The sequence below is a fragment of the Dromiciops gliroides genome, chromosome 2 (assembly GCF_019393635.1).
Source record: "Dromiciops gliroides isolate mDroGli1 chromosome 2, mDroGli1.pri, whole genome shotgun sequence".
Lineage (NCBI taxonomy): Eukaryota > Metazoa > Chordata > Mammalia > Microbiotheria > Microbiotheriidae > Dromiciops > Dromiciops gliroides.
The window spans coordinates 397,239,959-397,259,279 of record NC_057862.1 but is presented as its reverse complement, the minus strand read 5'-3'; the positions used below and the strand labels follow the sequence as shown (position 1 = coordinate 397,259,279).

Sequence of the window (19,321 nt, the reverse complement as noted above, 5' to 3'; positions counted from 1 at the left end):
CAAACCCAGCTATAATCTGGACACACCCACCCTCTGCACAACTCTTGACCACATCCCTTTAACCAGAAGCATTGTCCAGGTGGATGAACAGACATCACCCTTTTTATTCTAAGAGCTTAGGAAAGTCAGAACTTATATAACTCACATACCAAGTGGCCGCTGGACCAGGGTGGGGTGAATGGAGCCATTGATTGTCTAGAGTCAGCAGGAAGTAAACCTGGGACAAAGGCTTGTGGCTCCAATTCTCCATGGGATATAATCGGCTTGGCATGGAAGCCAGGAGGTTTGACAAGTTTGATCAAGTTTCCCAGGTGACCCACAAGCATACAAAGAAGCATCTGACTAGGTTTCTAAGTTCTGGGCCTTCCTTTCCCCACCCCTCTCTCACAGCCAAGGAAAGGGTTTTTCACTCTAGAGATTGTGTGTGGATAGAGTTCCTGGTCTTGTTAGTTAAAGAGATGAACAGAATTACTTCTCAAAGTCACATCTCGCCTATGCTCCCCCAGAAAGAGAGGAAGGGAGTCAAGGGAAAAGAAAGGTAATGGACGAGTGTCCAAAAAAAATAAACCCTAGGGATTTTGGGTTTTCTCAGTTCAGAGACGCATTTCTGTTTGAATTGGTCTCTCAGCACCCCTGGTTTTCAGGAGAAGCCGTCATCCTCAGGGAAGCTTTCTTTTGCTAGCCTTCCTGTTTCCTCAGTGTCAATGCCGTTCCTCGTCCTGGTTGGGGTCCTAAAAGGCTTATGGGAAATGGGAATGGACAGGCCTGAATATGACTTAGAAAAAGCATGAGGAGGAGCGTGTTTGAGCCACCTACAGAATGGTCAAGGAGCCAACCCTTTGCTTCAGCCTTGCCTGGGAGATTGCTAATGACTGCGACCCCTGGGCTTTGAACTACACAGACCCCCCTCCCCTCCAAAAGAAGTGGCTTGGGTTTGAATCATACGGACCCCTTTGGGGTCAAGATACTTTAGAACCAGGTTCCCTGGTATTTAGTGGGGAGGTACCATGGAAGGGAGGGCCTTTGAGGGTTAAATTCTGGTCACTCTCTTCCTATGTACTTTCAGAGTCACCTCATTGTTGGGTTTCCATCCCAGCCAGCCAGGGCATAGGCAATGGGAAGTAGAGAGGGGAGGGGCTACTATTATAGCATTTTTTTTTCTGGGTTTCAGGTTTCTCATGAGTTCGCTATCAACTTCAACCCCACCAACCCCTTCTGTTCAGGTAAGTCCTAGGGATAGGATCAATTGAAAACAAATCTAGTTTTTACTCTCCTATTGGGGGAGGGAGGATTTCTGGGTCCTTCCTTTTCTCATTGCCTTTTATCGGATTCTCTTTCTTTGTCTCTTTATCTCCCTGTGTCTCATCCATTAATAGAATCGTTGAATACTCATTTTTTTGTTCACCAAATATTAGGTGCCTGCTGTGTGCTGAGGTACCATGCTAAACAGTACAGATAAGACACACAGTTCCTGCCCTCGTGGAGTTTACAATCTAATTAACCTGGATGAGACTTTAGAGTAATAATAGCAACAGACATTGAAATTGCCCTTTAAGGATTACAGGACACTAGATTACATGTGTTTTCCCATTTTATCATCATAGACACTCGAGGTAATAACCCCATTTTAGAGATAAAGAAACTAAAGCTTAAGGAGGTTGTTCTTTGCCTGTGGTCCAAAAACTAGTGAATGATGGGAGTCAAACCCATGTCTCTCTTGACTCCAGGTCTAGAGTTCTTTCTACCACATGCTGCCTTTACACCACCCTCATTCTGCTGTACCACACTCTACTCGGTATTAACATCTTGGAAATTATTTTGTCCTTCACTCTCATTTTATATACAATGAAACAAAGGAGCACAAGGGGAAGTGATTTGCTCGGGGTTACATAAGCAGTTAGATATAGAGCTGGGAGCAGAACCCAGGTTCCCTGATTCCCAGGGTGAGGCATTTTTCCCATTATACTATGATGCTTCATTCATCTCTGAGCCCCTACTATGTGCAGAGATAGCACTGATCATTCCTCCCTCCTCCCCCTGCTCCATTGTTTTCTGAGGCCACAAACCGAGCAGTTTTGTCTGGCATGATTCAGCCAGAAATGACAATTGTGTCTGGGCTCTTGAGAGCTCTGAACACCCGCTGGGTGTCTCCTGTCACCAGGGGGTGAAGACTTTTGATGAGCACAGACAGGCAGCTGGAGAGATTGGTGCCAACTAGGAATACATTCGTCCCTGTCTCCACCTACCCCTCGGGAGCTTTCATCATCTTCCTTTTGTTTTGTCCCTGCTTCTTCCAATCCACCCCCATTTCCCCCCTCACATTCTAAGCTATCCAGGCTTCCATAGTCCCCAAGAAGCAGGAAATCTGGACTAAGGATCAGGGGGAATAAGAAAGAGAATTCTATTTTCCAGCTCATTTTGGCACCAAACACCTGTACCATGTACGTGGTGCTCAATGACTGTTTGAGTTCAATACATATTTGTGAAATTCTTACTAAGAAGGGCCAATTAATCCAGCACTTATTTAGTGTTCATCATGTACCACTAGGCACAGGGCACACAAATATGAAAATGAGATTATCCCTGCCCTCAAGGAGTTTCTACTTTACACTTTACTTACACTTTGTATCAGATGATGCTGATGTTCTCTGTCTGCTGAAAAGACCAAGGTGCAGCCAAAACATCCTCTCTACATGGACCACAGAAGCTAGGTACCACTAAGAAAACTATATAACAAGGTTTAACTCACATTATCTCACTTAACACTGTTACGATTGGAATGACGCCACCTGCTGAAGACTTACTGTAGGAAAGCTCCACCATGAGGAGATGGCCTCTGAGGGAAAGGCCATGCAGCTTTTCTTTGGCGTCAGGAAGTGACGTTTGCTTGTGGGAGGAAGAGGGGGCAAGGCTGGCTCTCTCTCTTTCATCAGGATGCTGGTGGAGAGTGCATTTCTAGCTCCACTCTCCATCCTGTATTGGATGAGGTACTGGACTTTTGGAGTCTGGAAGATGAATTCAAATACTGACACTAGCTATGTGACATTGCAAATGAGCTATAAGATATGGAGAGTGTTTTGCAAACCTTAGAGCATTATATACACACCAGCTACTATTATTGTTATTAATGTGAAGCAGCTAGATGGCCCAGTGGATAGAGTCGTGGCCTCTGGAGTCAGGAAGCCCTGAGTTCATAGCCAGCCTTAGACACTTAATGGCTGTGTGACCCTAGTCAAGTCACTTAAATGCTGTCTGCCTTGGTTTCTTCATCTCTAAAATGGGGATAATAATAGCAACTACCTCCTAGGGTTGTTATGAGGATGAAATGAGATCATTGTAAAGCACTTTGCAAGTCTTAAAGTGCTGTAGACTCACTATTATTATCACCTCTGTTTCCTCATCTGTAAAAAAATAGAGGGTTGGGGCAGCTAGCTGGCGCAGTGGATAAAGCACCGACCTTGGATTCAAGAGGACCTGAGTTCAATTCCAACCTCAGACACTTGACACTTGCTAGCTGTGTGACCCTGGGCAAGTCACTTAAGCCCCATTGCCTTGCCAAAAAAAACAAACAAAAAATAGAGGGTTAAACTCCAAGGCCTCTAAGGTTCCTTTCAGCTTTAAATTTATATTCCTGTAAAGTTTTTGGGAAAGGGGGAGGGGTGGAAGAGTGACTTACTTAAGGTCCCATGGGTAGTAAGTCATAGAGCCAGAATTTAAACCCAAGATTCCAAATCCAGTGCTCATTCCGTTAGACCACATTTCTCTTTCTGCCTAAGAAATCAAGACCCTTCTAACTCAGAGAATTCAAGTGTTCCTGGGGTTGGGCTTAGTTCCCATAGTAGGGGAGGGTGTTACTTATCTGCAAGGCGGGTAGAAGACCTGTCAGACTGTTCATCTAGTGTGCTTAAATAGCACACCCACACCCAATGACTCCCTTGCTGTTCAGGCTGAGCAAAAGCACCGCTAAGTATCCAGCCAGTTACATAACCTCATGTCTATGTGTGTTTTTCCCAAATTGCCAATACCTCTCCATCATTTTCCACAGAGCGTGTTGTTAGGGGGGTTGGTTTGGCATGTAACACAACTGCCTGCCTTCCCCCGAGAAATGAGAGATAGATGGAAGCCCTTCTGACTGTGTTGTCTACACTCATAATATAAATACTTCCAAGTGTATACTTGGAGAAGTGATCTTGCATTGAAACCTTTTGTGTCCTTCAAGTACGAAAAGTCTGCCACTGGAGCTCACACTTCTGACTTTGAGTTAATTTTCCTGGGGCACAAGGTACCAAGGAAGACAGTTTGCTTAAATCTCTAGTCTTGCCTTAATGTAGGAAAAAGGACTAAGTAGGCTTGTAGACTTAGAGTTACAACGTACCATCTCAAATTTCAATAGCCGTTTTTTGCCAGTGAGGAAACTGAGACCCAAAGAGATAAAATGACTTGCCTACAGTCACGTAGCAAGTAAGTGTCATGGCTAGGGCTCAAACCAGGTCTTCTAGCTCCATGTCCAGTGTTCTTTGTTATGAACTACCCAGATTATCATTAACCTTCTTTTGCATCTAAAACCTTTATTATGGACCTATAGTTGGTACAAAGCACATTCAGCAGACCTGTGATCTTCCAGTCTAATCCCAAGACAGCACTGACACATAAGTTTCAAGATGTACATCAAACAAATGCATCCGTTAAGCAAGCAAGTTGTGTTTACATTGGGTGTCAGCAGTGCCTCGAAGTGCACTTAGCAATTTAAACGGAGGAAGATGATTTTGGCTGTGGTGTGTAGGATGAATCGGAAGGATCGGGGACAGGTGGGAGGCGGTACTGATTGTCTATTTTGACAGCCTGGAAAGCAGCTCAGCAAATAGCCATTTATCTGGGGAGAATAAATGCTTGGGGTCATGGGAATAGGTGTGAAGTGGCCAGTGTTTGAACAGTCTGACTGGCATTCTATTGCAGAAGCTGGGAACACTTAAACACTTTTATTTAATTTAGTTTTAAAATTCTGAATATAACACCAAAAAATGAGGCTATTTCCATATATAAAGTAGAACAGGAAAAAAGATTATATGTGAACCAGTGAATCTATTACATATAGCTTGTTTTAAAAAAAAAAAGGGATATAAGTTCAACATGTTCCTTTCAAAGTTGTGCCGTTTGATTGTGTTTCCTTTTGAACTTCCTTCTGTTCTATGCATTTTTAGAAGATGCTTCAATGACTCCCTTTTCTTTTCTTTTTTTGGGAACACTACTTCAAGCTCCCTTCTTTTCTCTCCACCCCAAAGATAGAAAAATACTAGCCTTTGTAGCAAATAAACAGTCAAGCAAAACAAATTCACACATTTGCCATGTCTAGAAATGTGTGTCTCACTCTTCTTCTTCCTTCCATTTCTACTCTGTCAGGAAGTAGGTAATATGTGCTTCATCAGGCCTGTGGAGTCACAGTTGGCCATTGCATTGAGCAGAGTTTATGTCTTTCAAAGTTAGTTGTCTTTACAGTGTTGTTACACTGTAAAGTACAACTATCTAAATGGTTCCTCTGGCTCTGCTCACTTCACTCTGTATCAATTTATACAAATCTTCCTAGGTTTCTGTAAAGATGGGAGGACTTTTAATGATAATGTCCTGCTATGACTACTACTTTTTTTTTTTTTAGTAAGCAATTGGGGTTAAGTGACTTGCCCAGGGTCACACAGCTAGTAAGTGTTAAGTGTCTGAGGCTGGATTTGAACTCAGGTACTCCTGACTCCAGGGCCGGTGCTCTATCCACTGCGCCACCTAGCTGCCCCCTATGACTACTACTTTTAATTGTGATTTTCATAACCCAAAAGTCAAGAGACAGCATAGCATACTCATTCATTCAACCCATAATCATCTATTATGCACTCACCTCATTTCAGGCTTGGGTGCTAGACAGCAGAGATAATAGTAAAAAATCAAAGTTCCTGTCCTTAAGAAATGTACAATTTATTGTCACAGGGGAGAGGAAGTTTGGCCTCAAAGTCAAGAAGACTGGGTACAAGTCTTGTTTCTGACTTCATAAGCTCCATGGTCATGGGTAAATTACTTAACTTCTGTTGTGCCCCAAGCATCTCTCTAAGACTACAAATGAATCGCTAACCTGCATCAGTTTAGAGGATGGAGTTCTCTCCATTGATAAAATTATAGGTCTGGACACAAAAAGTCCTAGAATTACCTCATTTCATTCAGTTAACTCTCTGGATGGGGTGTTATTTTCAAGCCATAAAGACCGCAGTGATTTGTAGGTGCCTTGTGTCTTCCCCCATAACAGGGCTCTCTGTGTTCCAGGTGTGGATGGCATTGCTCAGGGCGTATCAGCTTGCCTACCCCACATCCGCTTCTATGGACCTACCAACTTCTCTCCCATTGTCAACCACGTAGCTCGTTTTGCCGCCCATGCTACGGAGCAACAGACAGCCACAGTAAGTGATCAACTACAGACATTCTAGTGTTGAGAAAGATGGAGTCGGGTTGGAAGGGGAGCTATTCTACCCAATGCCTTTGTGTAGCCCCATCAGTCAGAATGCTTTATTCAATGCTGGCACTGTGTGAGGTGAAGGGGGTACAAATACAAAGAACAGAATCCCTACTTTTAGTGGGCTTACATTCTAATGGGGGACCACAAGTACATATATAAAATACAGCATAAATATAAAGTGAATATAAAAATATAAATATAAAGGGAAATAGAAACAAAGGAAGTTAGTGACGGACACTATGGAGTGGATATAAGGAAGGAGCAATTCCAGGTTAGTGTTACAGCCAGTGTGAAGGCAGAGAGAGGAGATGGTGGGTCATATGTGAAGTATAAAGAGGCCAGTTTGACTAGGCTGCAGTATTACTTAGGATGTAGAAGGCAGAGTAATGTATATGAGTCTAGAAAGATGGTCTGGGGCCATGTTGTAAAGGTCAAAGGTTCCAGACAAAGGAGTTTATATTTGATTCTAGAGGTAATGGGGAATCACTGTAGTTCATTAAGTAAGGGGATGACATGGTCAGACCCTGCAACTTTAGGAAAATCCCTTTGGCCACCAAGTGCAGGATGGCTTGGAGATACTCGAGGTAAGTAGTTCAACATTATAAGGCTACTGCGATGATCTTTGTAAAAGGTGATGAGGGCCTTAACCAAGTTGGCAGCTGAGTGAGTGGAGAAAAGGGATTGGATTCAACAGATGTGGTGGCAGTAGAAACAGCAAGATTTGGCAGCTGATTGTATGTGGGGGTGAGGAATAGGGAAGACTGCAGGATAATGCCAGGATTACAAACCTAGGAGACTGGGAGAATTCATAGAAATAGAGATGTTTGGAAGAGGGGGGAAGATTTGGAGAAAATGAATGAGTTCAGTTTTGCATATGTTGAGTTTGTCTCCAGGACATAGTTTGAAATGGCTAGTAGGCAGTTGGTAGTATGGGACTAAAGCTCAGGAGAGTCTGGAGCTAGACGGGTAGATTTATGAGTCCTCTGCATAGAGATAATTAAAACCTGTGGGAGCTGATGAAGTCACTGAGTGTAGAGGGCAAAGACAAGAGGGCCTAGGACAGAGCCTCCAGGAATACCAACAGAAGGAGATTGAGAAGGAATAGTCAGATGGGTAGGAAGGAAGATCAGGAGAAAGTATCCAGGAGGAGAGACTAGTCAACAGTATCAAATGCAGTAGATGAGCCAAGAGGGATGAGGATTGAGAATAAAGCATTGGATTTGACAATTCAGATATCACTGCTAACTTTGGAAAGAGTTGTTTCAGTTGGTTGATGTCGGAAACCAGACTGCAAGGGATTGAAGTCTGAAAGGTGGAGGCAGAAAACATAGACATCCTTTTTCAAGGAGTTTGAGAAAGGAAGGAAAAATAAAGGATAATGAGTTAAAGGTAGGGCCTAGTGAAGGTTATTTAAGGATGAGAGAGACTTGGGCATGTTTGAAGCAATCAGGGAAAGAACCACTTGGTAGGGACAGGTTAAAGATTTGGGAAAGGTTAAAGTTCCAGTGAGCCTTTGATGCTCGGAGGATGAGCCGGCTTGAGGCATTCTAGCTAACAGCATGACTTTTTCTGTCTTCTTTCCAAGCAGGCCTGACTCCAGGCTCACAAGTTTATTGCTAAGTAAAAGGAGCTCACAGCTACCCTCAAACGCAATATCAGCATGATGCGTTGATGGTAGCAATCAACAGTGCAGAATCCAGTCTTGTAGTGACTAGGAGTATATGGAAGATGATCTCAGAGGAAAGGGGTCATTCAGCCAATAAACATTTATTAATACTACTATATGCCAAGCACTGTGGTTAAGTCCTGGGGATACAAAGAAAGGCAAAAAAAAAAGATTGTTCCTGCTCTCAAGGAGCTCACAGTTTAAATGTGGGATAAATTTGAAATAATCAACAGTGGGAAGGCACTAGCATTAAGGAGGATCAGGAAAGGCTTCCAGGAGAAGGTGGAATTTTAGCTGGGACTGGAAGAAAGGTAGGAGGCAGAGATGAGGAGGGAGAGCATTCTAGGCTTGGGAGAAAGCCAATGGGTGCCTGAAGGAAATGCAATGGAGTATTTTGTTTGAGAAATAGCAAGGAAGCCAGTCTTTGGGTCCCAGAATATGTTGGGGGTGAGGGAGAGGAAGCAAAAAGGGGGACTGGGAAATGTCTCCTGAAAAAGGTGGGATGTAAGCTGAGTCTTGAAGGAAAGCAGGGAATCTAAGAAGCAGATGTAATTGGGGAGAGTATTTCCAGCATGAGGGGAAAAGCAAAGCTAAGGCAGGAAACTGAGAAATGGAGTATCACATGTGAGAGAGCAAGTGGACCTGTGTGATTGGAAGGGAGTAAAGTGTAAGAAGACTACTCGTGGAGGTAATAGGGAGCCACTAGTATTAAGTAGGGGATGGAGGTGTTATGATCAGACCTGTATGAGGTCTTTAGAAAAATCACTTTGGCAGCTGAGTGAAGGATGGATTGGAGTGAAGAGAGGCTTGAGGCAGGGAGACAATTAGAAGGCTGTTGTAATAGTCTAGCTGCTAGGGAATGAGAACCTACACCAGGTTGGTAGCTATGTGAGTGGAAAGAAGGGAACACATGGGGAAAATGTGGTGAAGGTAGAAATAACAAGATTTGGTGAAAGATTGAGTATGTGGGTTGAGTGAGAATGAAGAGTCTAGGATGACAACCAAGGTTTCTAGCCTGTATGACTAATGAAACTAATGATCATGGAACCCCTTGACAGTAAAAGGAAAGTTCAGAAGGAGGATTTTTGGGGAAAAGATAATGAAATCAGTTTTGGACATGCGTTTGAGATGTCTGTCCAGTTGAATATTTCCAAAAGGCAATGGATGATTTCAGGCTGGAGCTCAGGGAGAGAAGTTGGGCTCAATAGATAGATATGAAAATCATCTACATGAAAAGGATAATTGAATCCATTGGAGCTTATGAGATCACCAAGTGAGACATGATTGAGGGAAAAGAGAACAGGGCAAAGGATAGATCCTAAAAGGATACTCAATGTACATGATATGGATAAAGACCCCGCAAAGAAGACTGAGAAGGAGCAGACAGACAGACAGACAGGGGGAGAACCAGGAGAGAGCAGTATCATGAAAACCCAAGAAGAGGGTGTTCAGAAGGAAAAGGTGATAAACAGTGTCATAAGCTGCAGAAAGATCAAGAAAGAAGGCCATTAGATTTGTCAAGTTATGAGAGCATCAGTAACTTTTGGAAGAGCTTAAATAACAAGGCCAGAAGTCAGACTGCAGTGATAGTGCCAGGAGTAGAGCCTAGGTCTCTTGATTTCCAGGCCAAAGCTCTTTTATATATATATATATATATATATATTGTGTGTGTGTGTGTGTGTGTGTGTGTGTGTGTGTGTGTGTGTGTGTGTGTGTGTGTGTGGCAATTGGGGTTAAGTGACTTGCCCAGAGTCACACAGCTAGTAAGTGTCAAGTGTCTGAGGCAGGATTTGAACTCAGGTCCCCCTGACTCCAAGGCCGATGCTCTATCCACTGCGCCACCTAGCTGCCCTCCAAAGCTCTTTTTAAAAGATTTACTGTTACCTTAATATGAATATCAGTACAATAAATTAAATTGCATTGAAGTTAATTACATTCAATAGAATTTTATTGATGCTTTTTATTTCTTAAATTTTGATATCATTTGTTTTTACATTACCTTAATTTCCCCTTCCAAGAGAGCCATCTCATAATTTTTTTTTAAGTATAAGGAAAAAATCGGGGGCAGCTAGGTGGCACAGTGCATAAAGCACTGGCCTTGGATTCAGGAGTACCTGAGTTCAAGTTCAGTCTCAGACACTTGACACTTACTAGTTGTGTGACCCTGGGCAAGTCACTTAACCCTCATTGCCCCACCAAAAAAAAAAGAAAGAAAGAAAGAAAGAATAAGAAAAAAATCAGCAAAATAGGTAAATGCATAAGAGTCTGGAAATATATACAATGTTCCATACCTATTACTTCTCATATCTCTTCTTCTTTGGAGTGATAATTGTATTTTGTAATTTTGCAACACTGACTTTTGTGGTGGTTGCTATGTTATTATAATCATTGTTTTCTTGGCTCTGCTTACTTCACTCTGCATCAATTCATGTAAATCTTTCCGTCCTTTTCTGCATTGTATTTTTTTTTATTCAATTTTCAGTTCCAAATTTTCTCCCTCTCTCCACCCTCTCTCCTTATTCATCACATAGTCATCATTTCTTTTAGCACAGTAATATTACCTTCCTGTACCACAATTTGTTTAATCATCACCCAGTTGATGGGCATCTACTTTGTTCCCAATTCTTTGCTACCAAAAAAGTGCTGCTATAAATATTTCAGTGTATATGGGGATTTTCTTTTTAATCAATGACCTCTTTGGGTACATACATAATAGTATAATCTCTGGATCAAAAGGTCACAATCATTTGCAAATATATCCCTTCCCACCCCAGTCAGCTGTCCCCTATAACAAAGATTAAAAACCAAGACAAAACAGTCCCCCAAATCAATTGATAACACTGATTTATGATGGCATACATAGTATTCTTTTTTTTTTTTTTTTGCAGGCAATGGGGGTTAAGTGACTTGCCCAGGGTCACACAGCTAGTAAGTGTCAAGTGTCTGAGGTTGGATTTGAACTCAGGTACTCCTGAATTCAGGGCCGGTGCTTTAACCACTGCGCCATCTAGCTGCCCCAAAAATTGAATAGTCAAAGCTCTTTTTTTTTTTTTGGCAGGGCAATGAGGGTTAAGTGACTTGCCCAGGGTCACACAGCTAGTAAGTGTCAAGTGTCTGAAGCCAGATTTGAACCCAGGTACTCCTGAATCCAGGGCCGGTGCTTTTACCACTGCGCCATCTAGCTGCCCCCCATACATAGTATTCTACACCCCAGAGTCCCTCCACTTCTGTAACTGTTTACATTTAAATGCTTTATTTCAACACATAAAATATCCTAATTCTCTTAGTCTTCATTGGGCTTCTTTGTCCGTCCATTCTCTTTCACTCTCCTTTTATGTGATGGTTGTTGGTGTGCACTCTCTTCTAGGTCTGTTTTTTGCAATTTTTCATTATTGTTTAAAGGTCTTTGCAGATTTTATATCTCTTGTTTATTTTAATTAGATTATAGCATTCCAGTGTACCTGTTTCTCTGCAACCTGGCCAATGCTCTTTTTTTTTTTTTAATTTCTGTGTGTATTTCAATACCCTGTTTTTAGCACAATTCTTGGAACATAGTAAGCCCTTGTTTTTTGTTTTTTAAATCATAAAAGTATTTTATTATTTTCCAGTTACATTTAAAGATAGTTTTCAACATTTGTTTTCATAGAATTTTTGGTTCTAGATTTTTCTCCTACCCTCTCCTACCCCTCCCACTCTTTTAAAAAATATCAAAATTAAGAGATTTTTGATACTTAAAAAAAAATCAGTTACTTCACAATGGCACTTTCTCTTCCACCATACACCTATATAGATTTCTCCCTTAGAGAAATACAGGTAAGAAGAATAAACTAATACAGGTTATACTTGTAACTATACACCTTATTCCATGTGTATAGTCTATACTTTTCATCCAAGGGAAGGAGTTGTGCTTCATTATAGATTGTCTGAAATTGAGATCAGCTACTACACTGTTCAGAGTTCTGATGTCTTCCAGTATTGTTTTCTTTTACATTACTATGGTTATTTATGATTTACCATCTAAAGTGTTCTTCTGGTTTTGCTCTTGTATCAGTTAAGTTTCAAAATTCTCTGAATCCACCTCTTCTCATTTCTTGTGGCATAGTTATGTTCAATTATTCATGTATCATTCACATACCACAGCTTGTTCAGCCATTTCCCAGTGGCTTGGTGATCTCATAAGCTCCACTGGGTTCAATTATCCTTTTTATGTAAATGATTTTCACATCTATCTATTGAGCCCAACTTCTCTCCCTGAGCTCCAGCCTGAAATCATCCATTGCCTTTTGGAAATATTCAACTGGACAGACATCTCAAACGCATGTCCAAAACTGATCTCATCATCTTTTCCCCCAAAACCCTCCTTCTGAACTTTCCTTTTACTGTCAAGGGGTTCCATGATCATTAGTTTCATTAGTCATACAGGCTAGAAACCTTGGTTGTCATCCTAGACTCTTCATTCTCACTCAACCCACATACTCAATCTTCCACCAAATTTTGTCATTTGTACCTTCACCACATTTTCCCCATGTGTTCCCTTCTTTCCACTCACATAGCTACCAACCTGGTGTAGGTTCTCATTCCCTAGTAGCTAGACTATTGCAACAGTCTTCTAATTGTCTCCCTGCCTCAAGCCTCTCTTCACTCCAATCCATGCTTCACTCAGCTGCCAAAGTGATTTTTCTAATGACCTGATACAGGTCTGATCATAACACCTCCATCCCCTACTTAATAAACTCTAGTGGCTGCTAGGAATATTTTGGTGCATGTTGCATAGAAACAAAGGTCTAGAGCTTTGAAGGGACCTCAGAGACCACATAGCCCAGCCCCTCGATTTTGCCAGTGAGGAAATTGTGGCCCAGGAAGGTGAAGTGACTTGCCCAGGATCCCCTAGGTAGTGACATTAGAGGCCCTCTGACTCCAGATCCAAGGCTCAGCTTCACACAGGATCTTTCTGTCTTTAACTTCCTTAGGGTATGTGGCTACTAGTCGGATGCATAGTTCAAAGGGGCTGAACAGTTTGGTGACTTTTCTCGTATAATTCCAAAATTTTCCAGTATAGCTAGAGCTATTCTACCAACGGTGCTTCCCACAGCCCCTCCAACCTTCATCATTTTTGTCTTATGTTTTCTTTGTTCATCTGATGGATATGAGATGAAAGCTCAGAGCTGCCTCAATTTGCATTTCTCCTACAATTAGTGACTTCAGGCACTATGGTTGCTGATAGCTTGCATTTCTTCTTTTGAAAACTTATTGAGTCATTTCTCCTTTACCCCTCACTCCCCACATCCTTTTATCACTTTTATCTATTAGATAATAGCTTTCATTTTTATATATTTGCATCAATTCCTCATATGCTGTCAGTGCTCTATACCATGCTGATTCACTTTAGCTCATTCACATCTCCATGGGAATTGCAAAAGGGGCTCAGTGTGATTATGCCTATTTAATTATGCCTCAGGTCTTTACAGGTCAGAAGTGCTTGGAGATGAAATGTCTGATATAGATGTGGTGCTGATCTAGTGAATTGAGAGGAACCCTCATTTGTACAGAGCAGGGGTACTGTGTCTTAGAGAACCCAAAGCCTCTGGGGATTAAGGGATGGGGTATGGGTAAACCAAGAAAGCTTCAGGAAGCCAATGGGTCTTAAGAGGCTGGGATAGTTAACCTCTAGGGACAGGCCCAGGCAGAGCTGAACACCACTCCCTAGATGAAGCTTTACAAATTGCCAACAACCAGTGACCATCTGTCAATGAGATGGCTCAGCTGCATCTGTTCCTAGGGCTTGTGGCAAGATGTCTGATAGAGTAGGGATGTTAGAAGGGGTGGAATAGAGGTTAGGGACATTCTCTTGTCTCCAGGCCCCTTCAAACCCTGCCCACCTAATTCTCTTCCTGATCCAAGAAAGCTTTTTTTTTTTTTAATCTTTCTTAAATGGCAGCAGCATCTCAGAAGCCTTCAGACTAGCTATCCCTTTCATGAGAGCTGGGGATCCAGCTCTGATCTCATTACTAAGCAGCAGGGTCAGAAATCTGGGGCCAGTTCAGCTCCCCATAGCAGCTATTTCCCCGACTCGGGGAAGGAAGGGACGAAAGCCTGTTATGGAATCAGAAGGATTTGGTTGATATAAACAGCAGCTCAGGCTGTAGGCTTCCCCATTTCATCCCAGCCCGGAGAGTGAGAGGGAATTAAAGGAGGGAAGGAAGCACTTGATGGAAGCCACCTGTGGTGCAATGTAAAGCGCTCAGCCTTGACATGCTTCTAGTTCAGCTGCACCACTGACTAATCCAACCCTGGATTATTGAATTTCAAAGATGAAGATAGTGAATACACCAGAATCAGGCCACAAATTATCTTTGATAATTCAAGAGGGATTTTGGGGTATTGTGTGGCCTCAGAGTCGTCATCACAAGCATCGATTCTCATTATGCTGATAAAGCACAGGATGCTGGTTAATAGCACTGATACGGGGCAGCTAGGTGGAGCAGTGCATAGGGCACTGACCCTGGATTCAGGAGGACCTGAGTTCAAATCTGGCCTCAGACACTTGATACTTACTAGCTGTGTGACCCTGAGCAAGTCACTTAGCCCTCATTGCCCTGCAAAAAAAAAAAATAGTACTGAGAGCAGTGTTGGGTATACATGGGAGGTGCTCAATCAACATTTGTTGATTGGATGAAGGAGTGAATTATCAAAAATTAATTGATGATTGAGTGAACAACTTAAAATGGATTGCTGAATTGACCCGAATGGATGGTTCTGGTTAACAATATATTTCCTCCATCTCTTTGGAATGTACGTGTATGCACAGTATATGAATGTCCATAAATAGAAAACATGTGGTTGGCCTCCTGAAGAACACTTTGTAAACCTTAAAGTGAGCTAATAACAGGGTAATTTTCATTGTTCTTCTCATCCTCAGCTTTGCCTCAAAGCACACTCTTAATGACCACAGGCCATCGCTGAGCATTCTGGCACTGTAGCCTGCCCAGCACCAGACACCTATGTTGTTCTGGTTTGTTGAAATGGACAACATTGCCTTGTGAATTGATCCAGCATATATGGTAGCAAGAGGGCCTTGTTCTCCTTTCATTTAACTCTTTAACAGTATAAGCAGGTTGGTGCTGGGGACTTAGAGGAAAAGGTCTAAATGCTGGCTCTGTTGGTACCTTTTTACATGACTTTGAACAGGTCATTCCTCTCCTTGGGGCCTCAGTTTTCCCATCTGCAAAGTGCATATGTGTGGTGGGAGAGGAACTCTCTAAGGTGATCTCTGAGACTCCTATTAGTTTTGTTATTCTAGGATTCTTTATGTGCTGCAAGAGAATTACAGAAGGGCATAGAAGAACTCTCTGGGGTCAGGAGCAGAGCAAATTTTCTTCTCACTTAGAAAATTCCCAAGAGTCTAAGCACCCAAACAGTGTCATTCAGTGGCTCAGATGCCACCATTCCTTCCAGTTAGACCCCTAGGGCAATTATGACAGTCATTCAGTCAACAAGCACTTATTAATGCCAGGCACTGTTCTAAGGAGGAGGAAAGGTATTTCAGGAGTGGAAGGTCCAGCCAGGCAGTAGGAAGATCAGAATGTCTTCCTGTAAGGAAGAGCAAGAAGGCCAATGCCACTGGATTGTCAAGTGTATTAAGGGAAATATCAGACTGGAAAGGAAGGAAAGGCCAGGTTGTGAAGGGGTTTAAAGCCAAACAGAGGACTCTGTAATTGATCCTAAAGGTAATAGGGAGCCACTAGTTTATTGATGGGGGGTGGGGGTGTCACTTGGACAGCTAAATAAAGGCTGGATTGCAGTGGGGAGACTTGAAAGGCAGGGAGACCAATTAGAAGGCTATTGTGGTAGTCCAGGTGAGAGGTGATGAGGGCCTCTGTGAAATGGTACCTCTGGGGATGGAGAGGAGACTTACAGGGGGAATATTGTGAAGGTTAAAATACGAGATTTACCAATGGATTTGAAATGTGGATAATGCCAAGATTGAAAGCCTGAGGATGGTGGTACCTTCAACAGTAATAGCAAAGTTTGGGGGGTGGAAATAAGTTATGTTTTATTATTTCATTTATTTCCTCCTTGGTCAAAAGAGTTCATGGAAATGAAGTCTGTTCCATCACTTTGCAAGAGTACAAAAAAAAATTATGACCTCAAATTGGAGTCAACTTAAACCCTGGTTTTATGGGCTCTCCCATACCAGTTTCAGCAGCTACAACCCATCATCTCCCTGCTAGATGCTTAAACAGCTGTGACTGGAGGCAGGCCAGACTCTGCTCTGCAGCTGCCTAGGAGAAGCTATCCGTACTAGCTGCAGCTGTTAAGAGAACATCCGTGAAGTATGGTGTGTATGCAGAGAAATTAAAATAGCTTCATGATGATTCAACTTAGACCCAGTGAGAGAGAATACCTAGAGGCTGTTGTTGTAGTTCAATTGTTTCAGTCGTGTCCGACTCTGTGACCCCTTTTGAGGTTCTTGGCAATGATACTGGAGTGGTTTACCATTTGCTTCTCCAGCTCATTTTATAGATGAGGAAACTGAGGCAAACAGGGTTAAGTGACTTGCCCAGCTAGTCACTTGTCACACAGCTAGTAAGTATTTGAGGCCAGATTTGAATTCAGAAAGATGAGTCTTCCTGACTCTAGGTCCAGCACTATACCTACTGTGTCACCTAGCTGCCCTCCCTAGAGGCTCAGGATCCTGATTCTGGATATTGTGAATCTAACTGAGGCAGTCTTCCCCTTTTCTCTTAAATAGCTGTTTTGCCCATTCCCTGCTATTTTGCAAATACAGTACTAAGAATAAGCGTGTTCATATTCCTTTTGTTAAGTAGGACTTGTTACCATTTTGAAGAAAGAGGGGTATCTCCTTGCAATACAAGACTAGCCACCTAGGTGGGAGGAAAGTCATATCTCATCCAAAGTCAGTTGTCTAGTCAAACTGGCCTTCTTGCTCTTCCTCACACCCTCATACCTGAAATTCACGTTCCCCTTGTACCACTTTGTTTCTTTCAAAACTCTGCTCGGGGCAGCTAGGTGGCGCAGTGGATAGAGCACCGGCCCTGGATTCAGGAGTACCTGAGTTCAAATCCGACCTCAGACACTTAACACTTAGTAGCTGTGTGACCCTGGGCAAATCACTTAACCCCAATTGCCTCACAAAAAAAAAACTGCTCAAGAATCACTTTGGGGGGGGGGCAGAAGTCTCATTTTATCTCCTCTAGCTGTTACTGCCCTCCCACCCTATTACCTTGAATTTATTTTCATGGACCTATTTGTGTGCATGTTGTCACCTCTGATACTTTTTGAGCGAAGAGCCAGTCTCATTTTTTGTCTCTCTCTCTGGATCTTGTATAGTTCCTGGCACACAGAAGGCACCTAAAAGGATTATCATAACTCATTCATTAGCACTTTACGGTCTGCAAAGGACTTTACATATATTTTTAAATTTTGATCCTCACAACGATCCTATGAAGTGGTACAAATATTATCCCTGTTTCATAAATAGAGAAACTGATGTTCACAGGTGTGAATAATAAAGAGCTAGTAAAATTTAGATAGCCCTAGGGCCAACTAGGTGGCACAGTGGATAGAGTTCAAATCTGGCCTCAGACACTTAACACTTACTAGCTGTGTGACCCTGGGCAAGTCACTTAACCCTCATTGCCTCACCCCCCCCCCAAAAAAAAAAATTAGCCCTTTCAGGTTTACAAAGTGATTTATAAATATTATCTCATGATACTCACAAAACTGGGAGGTAGGTGCTCTTACTATTTCCACTTTAGAGATGAAGAAAGATAGAGGTTAAGTGACTTGTTCAGAGTCACAGGACTAGTGAGTGTCTGAGGCTGGATTTGAGCTCTGGTCTTCCTGACTCCAAGCCCAATGCTCTATCCACTGGCAGCTAACTGACTTTTTTTTTTTTAAAGTGGGGCAATGAGGGTTAAGTGACTTGCCCAAGGTCACACAGCTAATAAGTGTCAAGTGTCTGAGGCCAGATTTGAACTCAGGTACTCCTGAATCCAGGACCGGTGCTTTATCCACTGCACTACCTAGCTGCCCTGGCTAACTGCCTCTTAAGGTGAAGTGAGTTGCCCATAGTCACACAGCTAATGAACATGAGGGACAGGATTCAAACCTAAGTTTCTCCTGATGGCTCCACATTCAACTTTACTGTGCTTCTCAGGAGGAAGGCTGTCTCTGGTTTTCCCTAGAGTGGGGTGTTTTCATTGTAGATGTGGATAACTGAGGCAAATCAAATTCATCTTCCTGAATTCAAATATGACCTCAGATACTGACTAGCGGTGAGACCCTGTGTAAGTCACTTAGTCCTGTTTGCCTCAGTTGCTCAACTGTAAAATGAGCTGGAGAAGGAAATGGCTAATCACTCCAAGAAAACCCTAAATAGGGTAATGGAAATGCAGGCTTACTTTTATCTAAACTGGATCCCAGTGTGGTAGAATGGAAAAAACACAGTACTAGGAGTCAGAAGATTTTAGTTTGAGTCCTAGCTGTGCCACTAACTGCTATGTCCCTTAATATCTTGAAGCTCTTAATTTCCTCTTATGAAAAATGAGGGGGGAGGCTGTCTGTGATGGTCTCTCCCAGCTCTGATATTCCTTGGAGATATTTAAAAACTAATATAAATGTCCACAAGTTTAGAAATTGTGTTTGTGTATATTACTTAAACATGAATGACTTTCAGATTATCTACTGCTTTAAATTATCCACTGTATTTCAGACTCTCCAGTTGTTTTGAAATTTCCATTCCCTTCTGCTAGCACTGGTAATTAAAAGCTGGCTGAGCTGGCCTACTTTCTGTCCTCTCCAACATGATCTGTGCTCTCCCACCTCTAAGCTTCTGTTTGTCTGGTTTCCTGTAACTCCTCTTCCTTGTGAAATTCCTTCACTTTAAAAAAAAAAATGACACAAGATACTTTCTAACCCCACAGTGTGTTCCCTGAAAACAATTAAGCAAAACCTAACAGCAGTTCATGTCCCTTTGCACATTATATAGCTTACTGATAGCAGCAAGGAAGGATGGGGCATAATGTTTGATAGTAGAACCCTTTGACTCGGTGATTTCCATGAAAATGATTTTGCCCTAAAAATATCACAATTATATACACATAAAATTTCTGCTATTTGTATGTATGCCTCCTTTA

At 42.3% G+C, this 19,321-nt stretch overlaps 1 protein-coding gene across 1 annotated transcript in view; it reads left to right on the top strand.

The window, feature by feature from the left end:
• CPNE2 (copine 2) overlaps positions 1–19,321 on the top strand; it is a 94,827-nt gene that overhangs the window by 67,897 nt on the left and 7,609 nt on the right. Inside the window, exons 13-14 of the mRNA XM_043985058.1 lie at positions 1,172–1,223; positions 6,307–6,440. Coding sequence (XP_043840993.1) covers positions 1,172–1,223; positions 6,307–6,440 — 186 coding nt within the window. The remainder of the gene's footprint in view (positions 1–1,171; positions 1,224–6,306; positions 6,441–19,321) is intronic.